The sequence below is a fragment of the Podarcis erhardii genome (genome assembly GCF_964252035.2).
Source record: "Podarcis erhardii genome assembly, chromosome: 1".
Classification (NCBI taxonomy): domain Eukaryota; kingdom Metazoa; phylum Chordata; class Lepidosauria; order Squamata; family Lacertidae; genus Podarcis; species Podarcis erhardii.
Window position 1 is genome coordinate 79087340 of NC_138497.1, and position 18692 is coordinate 79106031.

At 41.6% G+C, this 18692-nt stretch overlaps 2 protein-coding genes across 17 annotated transcripts in view; one reads left to right on the top strand and one right to left on the bottom strand.

Annotated features, from left to right (window-relative positions):
* RASSF7 (Ras association domain family member 7) overlaps positions 1-5660 on the bottom strand; it is a 90340-nt gene extending 84680 nt beyond the window's left edge. For 7 of the 13 annotated variants that reach the window (XM_081854261.1, XM_081854256.1, XM_081854257.1 and 4 more), the window contains exon 1: positions 5570-5660. The gene's annotated coding sequence lies outside the window, so the exon portion shown is untranslated. The other 6 variants (XM_081854249.1, XM_081854250.1, XM_081854262.1 and 3 more) reach the window with 4 other exon arrangements.
* LMNTD2 (lamin tail domain containing 2) overlaps positions 1-18692 on the top strand; it is a 77758-nt gene that overhangs the window by 34989 nt on the left and 24077 nt on the right. For 3 of the 4 annotated variants that reach the window (XM_081854205.1, XM_081854206.1, XM_081854208.1), the window contains exons 1-5: positions 5665-5789; positions 8242-8454; positions 12012-12197; positions 17016-17097; positions 18497-18658. In XM_081854205.1, the coding sequence (XP_081710331.1) occupies positions 5680-5789; positions 8242-8454; positions 12012-12197; positions 17016-17097; positions 18497-18658 (753 nt within the window). In that variant the 5' untranslated portion in view covers positions 5665-5679. Of the gene's footprint in view, positions 1-5664; positions 5790-8241; positions 8455-12011; positions 12198-17015; positions 17098-18496; positions 18659-18692 lie in introns of those variants that run through there. The other variant, XM_081854207.1, reaches the window with a different exon arrangement.

Consider the following 18692-nt stretch of genomic DNA (forward strand, 5'->3'; position numbering starts at 1 on the left):
GTCCTCATTGTGATGATGGGGAGAAGGAGCACACCCAGAGATGGGTCCAGGATCCCCTTCCCCAACAAATTATCATAGCACTATTCCTTCAGGTTCTGCTATCACTATGCTGATCCATTATTAACTTACGAGTATCTAGAATTAGCCTGCATGCTTCCTTGTTTCACCTAACAGATTTGCAATGCTGCTCTCATAGTCCTGCCCACTAGAGAAGAGTGTTCCCAAAAGGCGAATGTATTCAGAATGGAATGTCATTATTTCTTTTTCTCACATTTTCAAATACTAACACCCCCATAAAAGTCAAACCTCTCAATTTGTTGGTTGTGTGATAATGCCCTTTATCTCTTTCCTAAAGGATTCCTTCCTACCATCCAGTTCATCAAAGCACACAATGCTGATCAAATAAAACATGTGCTGTTAGGAAAGCCAGTAGTCACAAACATGTTGTAAAGGCTAACTTCAGCATCTAAAATCCATACCACCCCACTTTCTCCATGTTAACTTCAAACCCCCTTGAATTCTAATGGATCCTATCCTATCCTATCCTATCCTATCCTATCCTATCCTATCCTATCCTATCCATAGCAGTGGGTCTCTTTCCCTGAAACAGTCAACATTATAGCTAGTGAGCATAAAGGTACCCAATGAAGATAGCTATATATAGCTGCAGATAAAAATGCTGTTGTGAATCGCATCCATAGCAACACACTACCATGCTGCAAAGTACAAAATCAGTAAGGTCACAAAGATTTAAAAATGAAGGCTACAAGAGCTTAGGTTGGACAGTTACATGAGAAACTGATAGAAAAAATAAAACCACTGGATTGGATTGAGACTTATTCATGTTTAAAGTAGAGCCATTAAAATCAATGATTGGTTTACTCCAAGCATGAATGCCAGAATCCCACCCATTGGCCGCATTCAAGTGTCAAAATAAACCATGGTTTATTGTGAGGGGAATGGACCATGCTCAGGCTTACACAACTCCCATTCATCCCTTCTTCTGGCACAGCTACAAGAAGGTATTCAGAAGCTTTTGGGTGCATTTTTGATTAACCACAGGTTGCCATTTCATCCAGCTACAACAAACTGTAGTGTAAAAATAACAGCCTACACAACTACTCATACTGCTGGGGAAAACAATGCAGAGAAATAAGAAAAACAATCAACTACAGTGGTACCTCGGGTTACAGACGCTTCAGGTTACAGACTCCGCTAACCCAGAAATAGTAACGGGTTAAGAACTTTACTTCAGGATGAGAACAGAAATCACGTGGCGGAAGCGGGAGGCCCCATTAGCTAAAGTGATACCTCAGGTTAAGAACAGTTTCAGGTTAAGAATGGATCTCCAGAACGAATTAAGTTCTTAACTCGAGGTACCACTGTATTTTGTACATTACAAAAACTTGCATTGCTGCTGGTCTGGAGTTTATTCCTCCTTGTCACAGGCTACTGTGCAAGTACAGTACAAATTTACAAGTTTGTAGTGAACAAGCGTAAAGTGGTAGTGATAGTGACTTGATATTATCTTCATCTAGGGCCAACCTGAGATACATTAAAACATGAAAAGAGAGGAGTTTTGATTTTGTGTTTTAAAACACACTGATCGCTATACCACTGCACAGGCTGTAAATAGCAAAGAAGATTAGAACACACTGGAACACAGAGTAGAATGAGATTAGAAATGACATTACAGGTTTAAAGGCCCTTACCTTGCCACCTGTCAAAGAGACGCACACAATACCAATTCTCCCAAAAGAGTTGCAACAGACTAGAGAAACCAGTACAAGGCTCTGTTATGAGGCCAGAGACTGCAGGGCTCAGGTGGATGTGTTATTAGAACAAGAACCAGAGTTGGGAGGGTGCTGAGTTGGGTTAAAGGTTCATACTGTATATTCACAGGAGACTAAATAGATTGTAAGAAGTTGGGCTTTGAAACAGCATCAGCAAATTGTATTAGCAACCAAGGAAGGGATCAGAGCAAAAATTTGAAAAAAGCCTATTTATGCAATTGATGGATGAACAAAATGCAAACATTTTAGCTGCAAAACATTTAAGATTTTGCCTATACTTTATCTCAACTTAGTTTGTCCCCAATCATTGCCTATTTTTAGAAAATATTACAACAGGATATAAAATGTTACCCACAACCACATTTTACACCCAGGCAATTAAAACAGCCCTTAAACGTTGAAAACAGTCCCCATTTCACCTTACCTTAAACAAATAAAGCAAAATATGTCATGATGCTTGGCTTTCCCTTCTCTTTGTCCAAAGTATCATCAATTCACAGTACAAAAAGTAAGTAACAGAAATGAAGGGAGCAATTATGCCCCCCACTGGATTCTCCCTCAACCCCCTACCAAGACAATATTAGTCTTATAATCAGTCCCTTGGAGGGGGGTGCAAAAGCAACAAAATTCTAATTACAGGAAAGACACTTGATTTTCTTTGCTCTGCAGTCATAAGATGTCAAAATGTCTAGACAGCTTGAAAAAGAAACTTTGACACAGCACCCTTTCTTGACAGAGTGGGGGGAGGAAGAAAGAGAACAAGCTTATTACACATAAGTCATCCCTCATTACTTAAATTGAGCAGAAACATGCAAACTGGTCTGCAGCTGGAGTGAAATGGGAAGCTTGGGACATATTGAAGAATTGTCAACAGCCCATGTTATACTGATCATGACTTATTTTATTGCTTCTAGACAGCTGTATTTCCTAATTTCAATCAATAGTGGCCTGAAGTTAGACCGCATTTGCACATGTGAACCAAATTATGCAGCAAGTAAATGCACATTCTGTGCTTAGAATAAATTTTGCAATATTTTACAAAATTTGTCCAAAGTTACTGAGTTTGATCAGAACCATTAGCACGGGGAGCCTTGAAGGCTTGAATCCTGACCACAAAATATCCCATTCAAAGCCCACTTTGGTTTCCATGCATTTATGCGATTTTCTACACATTCCTTGGCAGAGAGGGGATAAAAGCACTTGGGCACTTTTTGCTTCCAGCATTTATCTCTAGCAATGATTACTATAGTTAAAAAAGAAAAAGAAAGTCATCCTGCTTAAGAAGCCAAATCAAATGTCAGATTCTTTGGCAGGTCACAAGGCAGAGATGAAGAGCATGCTGAACATTTTTCTGACTGCAATTCCTAAAAGCATAGAATTCTAACACCCAGATTTCCTTCCTCCAATAAGTAGTAGCAATAGTCAACATTTGTGAAACACTCAGATGCACTGTAAAGACTGCACTGCACAACAAGCTAAAATTATGATGCGGAAATCTGTGGTCAACAAGAGGGATTTAAACTTCTATTGTTGTACACACAAAAGCAGGTAAAGCCCCATTCAAGCTGAATGTAAATTGGATGACAAATCTCTACAAATATGCTTTGTTGTATCTTCTTCCCTAAGTCTAAAAGAAAAGGATATAAAGATAAGGAGGCTAAAAGTTAACTTTAGGTCAACAAACCCATTGAGTTTTGAGGCCAAAACAAAGTCAAGAAACACCAAAGGAAAAAGACTATAATAGATACATTAAGCTGGAACTAACCTCCAGGGGTCACCCATTCTAACCTACCCTGTAAGGGTGGGATTCTAATTCAGGAAGCTTTAACCAGCCAGGAGGCAAGACAAATAAACCAAAAATAAAATAAAACGAGACATTAGGGAGCCAGCTGTCGTCTATTTAATGGTATGTATGTTTTTGTGTGTATGTGTGTGCATGTATTTATATTTGTGTGTGCATACAAGACAAACCCTTTTTATTAATTTGTTTAATTTTTATTTTAAACAATAAAGCCAATTTTCTAAATATCTTTATTTCTTTCTGTTTAGCTAACACAAGTAAAAGGTTAAATACTGAGCCCCCAAGATAATCATATCTAGGTAGGCTGGGCCCACTCCTTGGTTCCATCCCTGTGTTAAACAGACTCATAATATTTCAGCCAGATAGTTCTGCCATGTAGGAGTTTCCAACTTCTGTAGAAAATTATCCTCATCTAACACTATGACTGTGTGCAAACGTAACTCTAAAACATGGTTTAGCACTATATGCAGAAGCGGAAACAAAATGCATGTTACAACACAGGAACAATGAGAGAAAGGCAGTATCAGAGTAGTATGACCCTAAATGTCCCTTGCTAGGGATCACCAACAGGAGGGTGCTATTGCACGTGTGTCCAGGAGCAGATGGCTCCTACTGCACTCCTAGTATAACTGGGAGCACCACGATCCCCGACATAGCATCATGTCCACACCAGGGACTGAGGTTCACTCCAAATAAATTATGATGCTAAGCCAAAGCTTGTTCTTGACTTACCATTTGTGGTTTGGAACAAAACTACCCTCGACCCCCAGTTCTGATATAATACTAAGCCAGGAAGCATGGTTTGTCAGTCCCATTCCCACTAGTGGAAGAGTGAAGCAGCAACCATCTCTGTATTCATAGTAAACTATGGCTTACTGTGACATGTGAACTGGGCCTGGAAGGACTGAAAGAGATGAAGGAGTAACAAATACAAAAAAAGGGAGATTTTCTATATATATACTTTCTGCTCCGTTTGAGAATTTGGCATGTTTTATGCCTCTGCCTTTACAGACAAACTCTTAATAATTTATTGCCTTTGCTGCTTTGTCAATATGACACACTCCATTTGCAAACTCAACAAAATGATCTGTCTTGGGAACTCAGCCAACAAGTATTTTATGAAGGCTTCAAGCTGAGAAGCCAACTCTGTTAAAACAGCATCCTGTTGATAAATCCTATCCATATAGGTAGAGAGTGTAATGTGAGCAGGAACTAAAGTGATCAGATCCAGCTATAATAGTGTTAGAAAACCTTTGTTGTTCTTTCAAAGGTTGTGGGTTCACTTGCCATATTTTGTGGTCTAGTAGGCTTACACAATTATTTCTTTTCCATGTTACCTTCTTTGTCCCATGAATTATCAATCCATTCTGTTTGAGTCTGGGTGCCCATAGAGTCTTAACATACCCTGCCTGACTTCCATCTTCACTTTGCCCTTGCCTAAACTTCTTGTAGATTTCTCCTATGTAGAATAAGTGAATGGTTACATGGTTGGTTGGTATTTAAGAACTATGTGAAAGCATTGGTGTCCCTTTCTTGGGGTGCCATGCTTCACGTTGTCAATCCACATAAGCTTGCTCACAGCATGAAGTGTTGCATATGAGAATGAGCCATCAAGATTGAACCACATATGCACACTATTTCTCAATGGAATCAGTTCACATATTTTTCTGCAATGAGAAACCACAGGTGTACATATATACACAAACCAAAATCTCGCTTTTGTACTCCCTTCTCCCTCTTTTCCCATTCATTCTTTTTCTGTCACAGTTTTCTCAATTATAATGGCATGTGTTTGTGTGGGGTTTGTTGTGTTGTGCGTGGAGGAGTTAAGTGTGGAAACACAGTATGAGCAATATGTCAATACAAAGCTGATGATTTCAAGAATCCATAATCTAAACTAACATTGCTTCGTATGAAAAAGAAGTTACATACAGGGGAAATGTTCTCCTCCTTCTAAATCACTTCTGTGACTTACGGATTTTTCAGGAAGGCCCCAAGATAACACCCTCCTCAATGGGTCTTTTTCCTTCTGGTCTCCCTCCCTACATCATACTTCATTGTCTTCCACTCCTTTACTACGTTACTATGGTGACCTCAACAAAGACTTTGCTAGGCCCCTGGGGCAGAGACATAACCAACAGTACTAGGATCACAAAGTTCACCCCTAAGTGCAACAGCAGAGGAAAGATAGCCATGTGAGTTATGGGGGTTATGGGGCAGGGAGGGGATAAGCAACTATTTGATTGGGAAAACATAAGCAAGCAAACCTAGTTATTGGATCCCATTATTTTGGTGGTGGCGGTAGTGAGGAAGAATAACTGAAGAGACCATTTTGAAGTGGTGGGGCTTCCTATGTGTTACTGTGCTTGCCTTTACACCAATCCTGTAACACAGCCAGCAGTGGTTGTTGCTCATTGGGGGGGGGGGCAGAAGGGCGGGACACCAGTAGGAGTAGCAGGAGCTCGAGCCAATTACAGGCAGAGAGAAATAATTCTGTTTTCATTCCTATTCTCATCCATGCTGAGTTCTACGAGGGTAACAATGGGCCTAAGGAGGAGGAAGCTGACAAGCAGTGCCACCCCCTGGGCTGGTTGTCAGTAAGAAGGCAGGCAGGCAGGCAAGGTCTTAATAATCATAGAAAAATAATCAATAGAATCGTCAAGTTGAAAGGGACCACAAAGGTCCTCTAGTCCAACCCCACTGCAATGCAGGCTTGCAGAGAGCAGGCTGGGGGCACAGTACCCCATTTTCCTAAACATAAGCCTCCCCTGGGTCACTTTCCACCTCCATTTTATCCACTTAGAATAAAGGTGAGGGAAAGTGGCTATGCAAAAAAAGAATTTCAACCCATCTCCCAGACCAAGTGCATCAAATATCACCTGAATGTCTGAATAGGCCATCTTAAATGCAACCCCGCAAAGAGAACTTTGATTTGTTTTCAAGCACAATATTTGTAATTGAGTCAATTTACTTCACACATTTAGCTGCCAGGAATAGTGTGGGGGAAAATGTACATGCATGTGTAGACCAGCCTGTGAATGGATTTAGAGCCCACCTGGACCCGGGAAGACAATGCTGGATCTGGGAGACCTTGTACCTGCTCCATTAAGGGGAGTTCAACCCCTTCAGAACAGGCTACACAGTTAATTCCAGGACATGAGAACCACTTACTCCCAGTGTCTCTGTCTTGTCAGGATTCAGCTTTTGTTTATTATCCCTCATCCAGAACACTGGCATATTAAATCCCTGTCCAGCCTCACATGGCTCAGAAGAGAGAAATAGCAAAGAGTGTTGTCCATGTTCTGAGGGCACCTCACTCCAAACCCTTCTCATTATTCTCATCTTCTCACAACATTCTTTGCTTCTTTGTGATACCTGAATTGTTCTCAGTGTTTTGATAAAAGTAAATATTTAAATGCATGAATAATAAACCAAATACTACATGCTCGCTCAAAGTGTTTTGAACAAAATCTACCGGTATTTCTTTTTAGTAGTTAGCTTTTTCCCCATTAACAACATATTAAATATTTTTCTGGAATGCATTGTTACAGTGTTTATTCAAGGTGTTGTAAACTTTCACTGGTCTACTGTTGCATTTCCATATATTCACAAAATTTGCCTGGTTGTTGTTGTTTGCATTCCTGTGCAGTTGTCAATAAGTTCATGACTGAACATTCACACAACATAACTGGGACTGTCAGTGCTCCCACATGACTGGCAATAACAACAATTTCTGATATTTGCTGCAATATATGCATATGGTAGTGAGTTTTATAGATGCACTCATTGTGCGTGTAATGAAAAGCGTATCAGTTCCCAAATATATTGGATAACAAACGTTTATTGTTGTATCTCTCCTCCCATTTCTTCTCAGATACACAATCTCAGATTTTTTTTACCCACACAGGGAAATTTTAGAAAAGAAATATATGTGAAACAATATCAGAAAAGGGGAGGGAGGAATGTGGATTTTGCAATAAGTGATGCATACGAAGGAGGATGGACTGCTGCCCACACATGTTCAGAGATGTTTCTTGCGGAATTCACATAGATTTTGCACTCTGATACCTTGTTTGTAAGTGTATGGTCAAAACTGTAATGTTTTATGCCATCTCTCTAAGTAGGAAGCTCTCTAGAGCAATCCTTTTTTTCTGTCAAGGACCTCATTCTCTCAGGAGTAAATTGCTGGGGCCTACATGCCACCAATAACAGCCAATTATTGACTGTGCCAGAGCCAAAGTAGGTAGGGCATCCCCTTTTCTTTCTCACCCCTCTCTGCCATCCCACAATTCCATCCTTGCCAACTGCATGTAATTGACCATAGGCTGCCCACAACAGCTCTAGATGAAGACTATAACTGGGAGAGTGACAGGACAACACACAAAGAAGAATCACACAGGGAGGGGCTTCACATGCTGCACTTTAAGGTATATACCTAGCATTTTAATCAACTATCATTAAAAGGTATGATATTAAAGTGGCTAAAAGTAGGATGGCAAAAGCATGCATTAAGCAATAAATTCAGCTTTGTTCGTATGCTATGTGTAAAATGGCTGGTGGTTGCAATTCATAGGAAGAGTAAAAGAGTAAAGAATGTTTTGATTTGCAGAGAATCTATGCTGCCCAGTTATTTCTGTTTTTTCACAGGGAAAAGAAATCCAGCATAAAACAAGTCATTGTGGAAGAAGATGAAAATGAAATAGATAGGGATGCCGCTAACAGCCAGCTCGTGGGGGTAAAGGAGAAGGATTCTCCTGTCCTCAAACTCAGTGTGATGTTCAGCCCCAATCTGGACAGTGAAAGAGTTGACAGCTCCAGTCCTTCCCCTTCTCCTGTTGAATCCCCGAAGAAACAGAGTGTGTAAGCATTGTTCACAAATGGATTCCTTAATAACCTTTAGAGCAGCCTTCTCCAAATTGGTGTCCTCTGGATGTTTTGGGCTACAAGTCCCCTCAGCTCCAGCATGCAGAGCCAACGCTCAGAGACGATAAGAGTAGAGTCCAACACCATCTCAAGGGCATCTAGCTAGGGAAGGCTGCTTCGCCGTTTCTTATATGTAGCTGGCACAGCACAATTTTGCTCCCATGTCATTTTTTTAGAGCCTTTTATAGACCCAAGTGAACATAAGTATCCTAACACCTGCTGGTTAGACATGAGCTTTATTCTACTGTACCCACACACCTGCAAAGGTTTTACAGCGTTAACTTAAAATTGTGCAGTTTGCCATCTGAATGGCTGACACCCCAGTCATGTTTGCACTTACTTTTGGGGACTGTTCCTCCACTGAAATAACGAAATCCACCCCTTCCTGGGTATATAACTGAAGTTGATGAATTGCCTCGTTCCCTTTGTCTTTTAAGAATGGGACTGTGAGGCAGCCATATGCCCTTTGTCTCATAATGGGGTAGAATAAAAAAAATGGGGCAGAATAAACAAAAGTAAACTGGGAATGATGTTTGTTGGGCTCACAAGGAGGGATGCTAACCCAAAAAGATGATGTAAAGGAAGCCGCAGCTCGTGCACCTGTGCAGCTCAGGAGCATATCTCTCTATTTAGTAGGTCCCGTTTTATCTAAAGAGCTTTCTTTCCAAGCATGCACTGATGGAATTGCAGCCTCAGTAATCAAGCAGGAGAAGGAATATCAGCTGGTGTAGTTTGTCATTTTATGATGCTAGAGGAAGGCTTGGGAAATGAGAAAAACTTCCAGATTCCTTCTGCTATGCAACTACTAAACTTAGCCTTACCTTTCAGAAGTTACTTGTAAAGAAGTTAGGAGTGATTGGCTTTAGCAGGGGTTTGCCTGCAAAAGCTCAGCTTCCAGCCATGCTTGTAACCTTTGGGTTGAAATGCAAAAGATGCTTTCTATTTCTGAAGGTTTTTAGCAAGAGTTCAAAATTATTGGTTCTACCACCCCTTTATTTGCCTTTATCTAACAGATAACATGGCATATTTTTGCTGTTTACACCCCCCCCCCCACCTAGCAACCAAAGGCTATTGAGCACAAACAAAACCACTCAACTTGCTGTTTGTGAGATCAAGTGGAATAAATGAGAGACAGATGGAGGCAGGTAGAAAAACCTCTTAATCTTAGAAGAGCCAAGATATCATAGGAATCCCTGAATGCTGGAGCCAAAATAAGCTGACCCCTGAGTTGTGAGGAGGAGGAGTAAGAAGGAGGAAAAGAGACTGGAGGCTATCGAACAGAGGCCAGAATAGCAGGCCATCTGTAATTATTCCAACCTAGGAAGAGTCAAGATGGGCTCTGGGGAAACTGTATTGATGCAAGAACAACAAGACATTTGGGTGCATTAGACTGCAGGTGAACATCTCGAAGAATAAGGGGTGAATGCATTCATTTCAAAGCTAAATTATGGAGACTGGTTTACAGCCAACCTTCTTCCTAAGGGATAAGGAAAAAGAGGGCATTTTTGGTCATTGTGTCCCATCTGTAGAATACCCTCACCAGAAAAGCCTGTCTGATGCCAACTTTGATGTCCAGTCCCCTGCAAAATTATTTTTATTTGCCTGCGGCATGCAGTCTAAACTGGGTTTGATTTTGGCTTTATCTGTCTGCTGAATTCATATGGTTCCGTTTCATTGCTGCTTCTGATATTTTAACTTGCTTTAATTATATACTTTTAACGTGATAGCATAAGCGCCGGTTGGGCCCTCCAATTAAAATGTTCCTCCTCAGTACCAAAAATAATCATAGACATATAAATTGGATTCCAGGGATAAAACTGATCTAGAATCCCTTCCCCTTTGACGTCTACTTTTTTGTGCAGAGGGGAGTGTATATGTTTGAAGGAAAAGGAGGAGCATTCAACCATGCTAAAGATTTCCCACTTGCAGCCATCCAGCCCACACACAGGTTTAATATTTGGGTGAGAACCAGACCCATCTGGTTGCCAGTCCTTGATACTAAGGCTCCAAAGTGGAGCAGCAGCCACATGCAAACTGTTTCCTCTAGTAGCTGGTGAACGGAATGTGTGGGCCGGGAGTGGCTAACCTGTGGTCTTCCAAATGTGGTTGGATTCCAACTCCCATCAGCTCAAGGCAGCATAGCCAAAGATCAGGGATGGTGGTAGTTGTAGTTCAGCAGCATCTGGAGGATCATAGGCTCCTACACTTGATACAGACTGAACTTTAAAGACAGTGGTTGTCAGGGACTGGGCAGAGGAGGAATGGTAGAGACTGCCTCCCCAGCCTGACCCTTCCAGAGAAGAAGACAGTTCAGAATTACAACAGGGGTGTGAGGGAGATCACAGCTCAGAGGCAGATGAGGGGGAAAGCTGGGAAATAATGGGAGAGGAGGAAGAAGAAGCACCAGAGGGGGACAGCTGAGGGACACAGTGTCTTTAGAAAGCATTCCAGACGCCCCCTCTCCCACAACCCGGCAGGCATTAAAAGTAGGAGAGCAGAGAGCTCAGAAGCAGAGGACACATCTCAGCACCTGTAGTGATGACACATGATGGGAGAGAGGGAGCGGGTGGAGACTCACTCGGAGCAATGCCATTTTCCAAGAGGCTGCATTTCTAAGCCTCTCTCTGTGAATATTTAATAAAAGGCAATTTGGTAAGAAAATTTCCTTGTCATATCCATTCCTGGCAACCCACTGTGGGGGTTGGATCCTCTGACGCATGACAGTGGTATAGAAAAGAGAAGTGCAAATAAAGGCTCCTCCTGGCATCCTTTTTATTGGGTATTCATGATTTATGCCCATGGTGGCATTAGGATTCGACAGATATCCGACCCCACTTTTAATGCTGTTTGTGCATGCAAACATTTTGGGGTTGACATGCTGTCCTGTAGCCACTTCCAACTCTACAGTTCTATGATTTTGTTGCACTCTAGCACAAGAGTGCCTCTCCAGGTAGCAATAATGTGTTAGCACTGGGGAAGCATAACAGAATAATGAGGAAGGGTGTGTGGATGGGCCACCACTACTGTTCTACTGCTACATCAGAGACTTGTTTCAGAATACCAGGGAAAAACTGCACCACTCTGGCTCTAAGAGAGACGGGCAGGCAAGTAAGAATTCTGACCCATAGTTATAGATGTATTTTACTCCTCAAATGGCATGTTTGAACTGGAAACCTCCAGATAACCAGCAAAGATTTATTACGGTACAGATCCAGCAGGAGGGATAACAAAACACTGCTTGTGGCTCACAACAAAAACTCTTTATCTCACATGTCTTTAAATCACCTATGTATAACCAACCTGGAAAAATGACAGTTTCTTCGCTGGAGACAGCCAACAATTTTGCGAAAGGTTTTTGCATATAAACAGTACTTTTGCCCCACTCTCTGTTCAAGCAGGTTTCTGAAAGAATTCAAACCTGCTTAGAAAAGACAAGAAGTGGCCTTCCTTGCAGGTTACATCATACAAACCATAGCATTCTGTTTCCTTTGCAGGGCAACCCATTCTCCGCAGCTGAGCCCTGACCTGATGGAAAATCCACGAACGCTGCTCATGCTGCTGCGTCAGAGGGATCTGGAAATCATGGCACTGAAAAATGCTAACCGAAGAGATCAATCAGACCGGCTTGGCTGTATTTTGCAGCAACTTGTGAAGTCAAGGCAAAAACTGCCACTTAGGAGGTGAGCAACATAAAGCTTTACAAAACTGGAGTATGTGCCTACTGAAAAGCACTTGCAAAATTACAGGTGAAAAAGAAGGGCCATGGCTGTCAGGTAACACCTAGGGCAAGAGCTGCTTTGCTGGAAGGGGCAGGATTTATTCTGTGATGGGCAAAGGGTATTGCGCAGATGCGGCCATAGGAAGCAAGGTTCAACACCTTTCACAAAGGTAGGATTAAAAACTTGATTTACAGATTAAAGTCATTTATTGAAGGTTAACATGTTGGGTGGATTCAACTAAATTGTTGCATGTGCAGAACATGGTCCACTCATGCAATGGGACTTTCTCCCTTCTCCCCATCACATCCTCTAAAGTTGCTCTGGAGGGTTGGGGAAACCACTACAACGGGTTGGAGGATACGGAGAGGAGATGGTGTGGAAGTTCACTTGTGCAAGCAGGCGTCATTCCCCATGCACATACCCACCTTCCTGCTAGTGCTACGCTCTTCCAAACTTTTAAGGATAAATCTCTCTAACAGATTATTGTAATGTGTAGGATCATTAAGCTGTTTCTGTATTGGGATTTTTTGAATAATTTGACACTGGCTCCATTCTGGTGTGTTGACAGACCTGTGCGATTCCCCACTACACCAGAGATGAGTTGCACATTGGTGTGCAACTGAGCCACAAAAGTCACACAGTAATCTGGATGCAAGCCATTTGCAACATGAGGTGCATGGGAGGGAGAGGGGGAAGACTTCCCACCTTTGATCTGAAATGGTACAATCTACAATTACTAATTAATTAATTCATAAAATGTATATACCTACACACACACACACACACACACCAATCCCCTAAGCGGTTTGCAAAAGGATAAAACAAGACATTAAAATTATCGGTGAAAATGGTTAAAAACAAGCATATGAAAGCATGGAAAAGATATAGTAAAATCAACACTTGCTAAAAGGAGAGAAAATGCATGTAACTTCTACATGTTGGATGGCCATTTGTCATGGATGCTTTAGCTGAGATTCCTACATTGCATGGGGATGACTAGATGACCCTTGGGGTCCCTTCTAACTCTACAATTCTATGATTCTATATCTAGATAGACTTGAACAAAGCTATTTTAAGCAGGTGGAATAAAGAGTACAGTGAAGGTGCCTGATGTCCTTAGGCAGGGAGTTCCAAAGTGTAAGTGCTCCCACATTAGAATAGAATATCAATTTCTTAAGTGTGCAATGGATATTACAAGGCACCTGTAACAGTGCCAGTTCTGAATTCTACTATCCCAGTCTACTGCTTTCTTCTATGTGTGGTGTCTCAGACTCAGAGAATGGCTCTGAGTCAGAATTATGACTCATCAGACTTAGTTCCCCAGGTGAAATCCCTATTTGTCCTGTATCTTGCTACGCAGAGAACTGTCTGTGTACGAAATTTGCAAGTCTCCTCTCCAGCAGAAAGAGTTACTCCTGTACTGAGTTTTCTCCTTGTTTTCAGGAGAGAGAGAGTGGAAGGGAGTGTTATACTTTGCAATCCATCCCATGATTCACTGGACAAACAATGCCATTCTCCCTCCGCAAAGGAAGCAAGGGAAACAAAGCACCCATTCAAACCTAGTGATCCAGAACATGAATAATCTGCATGTGGCAAAGGGCAGCCACAATGCCTGTTATAAGAATAGCCTTTTTTAATGGTAGGATTCCAGGACATCTATTGTGCTATGAAACTCTGACTAAGGTCCCTTTTGATCTGGCCCATAAGAAGTATGTCCAGCGTGGTGGTAGTATAGAATCACTAGTAGCTGAAATGCTTAGCTATTAAAGCACTCTTACCTCCAGCTTTAAAAATGACTTGATCTGTAAAACATGAACAGGAGATCATACTTCTCTCTGTGCCATGATAAGCTTTGGTTACTGATTTCTGCAGATAATAATAATATTTTTTTATTTATACCCCGCCTTCCCCAGCCAAGGCCGGGCTCAGAGCGGCTTACAAGCAATAATAAAAACAAGATGAATGATTACAACTTAAAAACAAAAATAAAATACAACATTAAAATAATGGAACATTAAAATATTAAAATGTCGCCTCATCGCAGGAGGAGAAGGAAAAGAAAAAAGAAAGAGAGGGAGGGAGGGAATCAAATTGGCTCCAAGCCAAAGGCCAGGCGGAACAACTCTGTCTTACAGGCCCTGCGGAAAGAAATCAGATCCTGCAGGGCCCTGGTCTCATGAGGCAGAGCGTTCCACCAGGCCGGAGCCAGAGTTGAAAAGCCCCTGGCTCTGGTTGAAGCCAATCTAACTTCCTTAGGGCCTGGGACCTAAGATCTGGTGCAGTTGATAGCACAGGTAATTTTTATTTTGTTTGGGTGCCAATCATAAGTCAAATGAAATAAAGTTATTTTAAAAATAAATAATGCAACCATTAGTAAACGTGCATACAGATATGCCACTCAGTGAAATCAGTTAAAAACTTTATGCTTTGCTGGGCAGAAACAAGAAAGTTCTGTTTACCATCGGGATATCTCAGTTGGTTAGAGTGTGGTGCTGAGAATGCCAAGGTTGCAGGTTCGATCCCCATAAGGGACAGCTGCTCTGCATTGCAGAGCATTGGACTAGATGATCCTCAGGGTCCCTTCCAAATCTATGATTCTAACACAAATGGAGTAGTCAACTGAAGAAAACCCGCCACACCAGAATGTTGTAGGCATTTTAATGTCTCCAACGAGTGACGAGGAGATTGTCATCTAAATGACAGAAGGATGGAGCTCAGGCAAGGGATCTCTTCTGGGAGGTAGTTCCCAGGATATAGCACTACCATTAAGGTCCTGCTCTGTGCTCTGACAGAGGACAGATTCACTTTGTAAGCAGGAAGAACCAGGTATGCATATCTACTCCCATTCATCTTAATGATTCAAGGAAGTTGTACAGGAGAAGATGGTCCCTAAAGTATTTTAATAGCTAGACTGCTCTTTCTAGCCATGAAAAGTTTAGAATTCATGATATATATTTTTTAAAAAAATCTGGTTTAGGCTATAAACGAACAAACAACCAGCATGGGGTGTAGTTCAGTAGCAGAGCACCTGCTCTGCACACAGAAGATTCTGGGTTCAATCCCTAGCAACTTCAGGTAGGATTAAGATTGCCCCCAGTCTGAAACCCTAGAAAGCTTCTGCCAGTCAGTGCAGAGAGTACTCGGGTAGATGCACCAATGGTCTGACTCAATATAAGGCAACTTCCTTTGTTCCGCAGTTTTTTTAAAAAAACAAACCAAAAGAACACCACCCCTAAAAAGTAAAAGCTCACAAAATGGGTTGGGTGTGAGGGAGTTGTGCTGCTCATCACCAGTCATGACAAAGGTACTATTCAACAGCCATCCGTGACCCTTCCACAAACACATTCTATATGGTTGTTGGTAAGGGACGCAGGTGGCGCTGTGGGTTAAACCACAGAGCCTAGGACTTGCCGATCAGAAGATTGGCGGTTCGAATCCCCACAACGGGGTGAGCTCCCGTTGCTCGGTCCCTGCTCCTGCCAACCTAGCAGTTCGAAAGCACGTCAAAGTGCAAGTAGATCAATAGGTACCACTCCAGCAGGAAGGTAAATGGCATTTCCATGCGCTGCTCTGGTTCACCAGAAGCGGCTTAGTCATGCTGGCCACATGACCTGGAAGCTGTACGCCGGCTCCCTCGGCCAATAAAGCAAGATGAGCGCTGCAACCCCAGAGTCGGTCATGACTGGACCTAATGGTCAGGGGTCCCTTTACCTTTACCTTAAGAGCACTGAATGCACCAGCTAAGGCAAGAATCGCATTTCCCAGCAACATAACTTACATTTGAGTGCTGGCAGGGGAATTGTGATAATCCACAAAATAGAAGTTCTGCTGTGAAGGAAGCCCATCAGATTTCCACACAGCAAATGTGTAACAGCCCTACATCTACTACTGCTCAATATAGTTTTCTGGCTTCGCTTATCAATACCGTTAATCCTGCTGGCTTCCTTCTTTGCTTTTCTGAATTTAAGTTGACGCTTGAGTTTAAGCTGTGCAGTTAAGAACTGACAGCCAAGGAAGAGTTCATCTTGCCTTGAAGCAATGTTCCTATATAAATTGTAGGCTGCTATCCCACAAGGCATGACATCAGTCCTGGAGAGGGGATGTCAAGAGGAGGCAAGCCACAACCGGTGCAGGGAGCAACCAGAGCAAGGTTCTCAGAAGAGAAAATGTGCTCAGACTTCAATTTTTACCAACTTGGCATGCTCATCAGTATCAGATCAGAGAAAGGACAGGCAGGTTATATCAAACCTCACCTTGTTTATGGATCACAAGCAGCCACTCACAGCTTTTTCAGTTTCAAGCAATTTCATGCAAGTGCACAATGACCTGGAACACAACCCCCGCACAAATGGGGAGTTGCCTGTATTTCAGTAGTACAAATCAAAGGTTTCCCTTTATCCTATTATATAATTCTGATTGCCATGGATTATGCTGTTGCCTTTGTCATCACTCTTCCACACACACACACCCATTTAAATGTATTTCTAATGCTCCATTTTGTGAACGCAAACTGCTGTTTTTATTTAGTTTTTAATTATATCCTGCCATATTTAGTAGGATCTTGAGGATGCAGGGAAAACTCAGTTTCACAGGGACTTCAGTTTCAGGGCAGAATATCATTAGGGTTTCTAAGAAGAGTCTCTTCATTAAGAAGTATAGATCACAGAGCATAGGAAACTATTAGTTTCTGAGATAAGCTAATGTGTATGTTAGTGGATTTCTTTTTCTCCAAACACAGCTGAAAAATTGAAGCAAAGTTTTAATTCCGCTTGTTTGCAGGAGCCCAAAGGAAGAAGGTCTTCAAGCAGAAGTTGACCAGCTGAATGATGAGATGAAGACTATCAAGAAGAACCATGAGAAGGTGAATGAGTAACAGACACAGTAACACTGGGTGGCCTTTTTGACAGGCCAGATGTCACAAACACCTCCAAGTGGCAATTTAAAGAACAAAGTATACGAACAGCGATATTGAAAAATGGACCAGAAGATAGGCAAATCTTGCTGGGTCAGGGATCATCCTGTTGATTCCCAGGATTCCTCCTGGATTCTTTTTTTTAAAAAAATCCAGCTTTCAGGTGGATGCTGACTGCACCTAGTAATTTGCTAATTTTTAATTTGTTAGTAAGGCCTATGTCTTTTCATGTCTATTTGAGTCAGTTCTTAAGGACTTTGCCCTGAAAACGTCAGTTCAGGATTAGGTATCTGTCTTATATTTTCTCTAGAGACAATGGATGTAAATTTTAGATTCTATGCAATCTCCTTACTTACCTTCAGTACACCTTTCACTCTCTTGTCAATTTAGGGTTCAATCTCCTCCCTGGGATATTTTCATAATTTCTCATGGTTGATTTTAATATTTCTAGCAATGTGCTTCCCAAATTCCTTTTTCACTTGCTTTATTGTCAACACACATTTGTTTTGCCAGAATGTGTGCTCATTTGGGCATAACACTTACGATGGTTTTTTGTATTTCACATATTCATAAAAATAATGAGAAACAGATGTTGACGATTGTACACTTGATCCAAAACTGCCTTTCTTTGACCTTCTAGCTCTCATTAACAGCCATGTGAGACCTATTCCAGAGTCACTTATGAAAAGGCCTTATATCTCCAATGTAAACAAGTATCAAGTGATGTATGTTGGAGCAAAAAAATATATAAATTTCCAGTGGATTCTCATGGGGTCTGAACTGGAGGTGACAGACCTGTTCTGTGAACCGCCCTGAGATCTCCGGGTATAGGGCAGTATATAAATTAAATAAATAAAAATAATTAAATAATTTTAAAAACTGGATGTATTAACACTCTGCTTTGTACACACAGTGTGGAAATTGGGCTGCATTCCTATGTTCACTTGCCTAGGTGTAAACCCTATAGAACTTGGTGAAACTTACTTCAGAATAAATATGCATAGCACCAGGCTGTTAATTGCAGGCTCCTGGCCTAGTATTTCAGCATATATGCTTTGCAGCGTGAGTTCATGAGTTTAACATCTGCTGAAATCCCAAGAATCTTTAAGCAGAAATACGACCATTTTATCTGTGATCATGCAGACTCATCTCAGTAGCTGGGAATATTAGTGAAATCAGTGGAACAAGAAAAGAAGCATTATCCTGGAATAAACTTTAAATGAGGCCTGTCTTTTGCTGGTTTTTCTTTTGCTGGCAGATAATTTGGGCCTTTGCTTTTTGATAAGCCTCTAATTTCCATTATTTCTCTTGTCCATCATTCCCTTTATTTTTTTTTATTTTTCAAAAGGAGATAAAAGTGATGGAAGATAAACTTGCAAAGACAAAAATGCAGGTTATGTATTTGCAAAAGGCAGCAAAACCCCCCTCAAGAAAGACGGATGACGAATCAGACACCGAGTCTAGCACTTCATTGGATGAAGGGGCCAAATTAGCATGCGAGTGCTTCGAGGTAGGAGCTACAATGCATACTCTCTGATGCACTG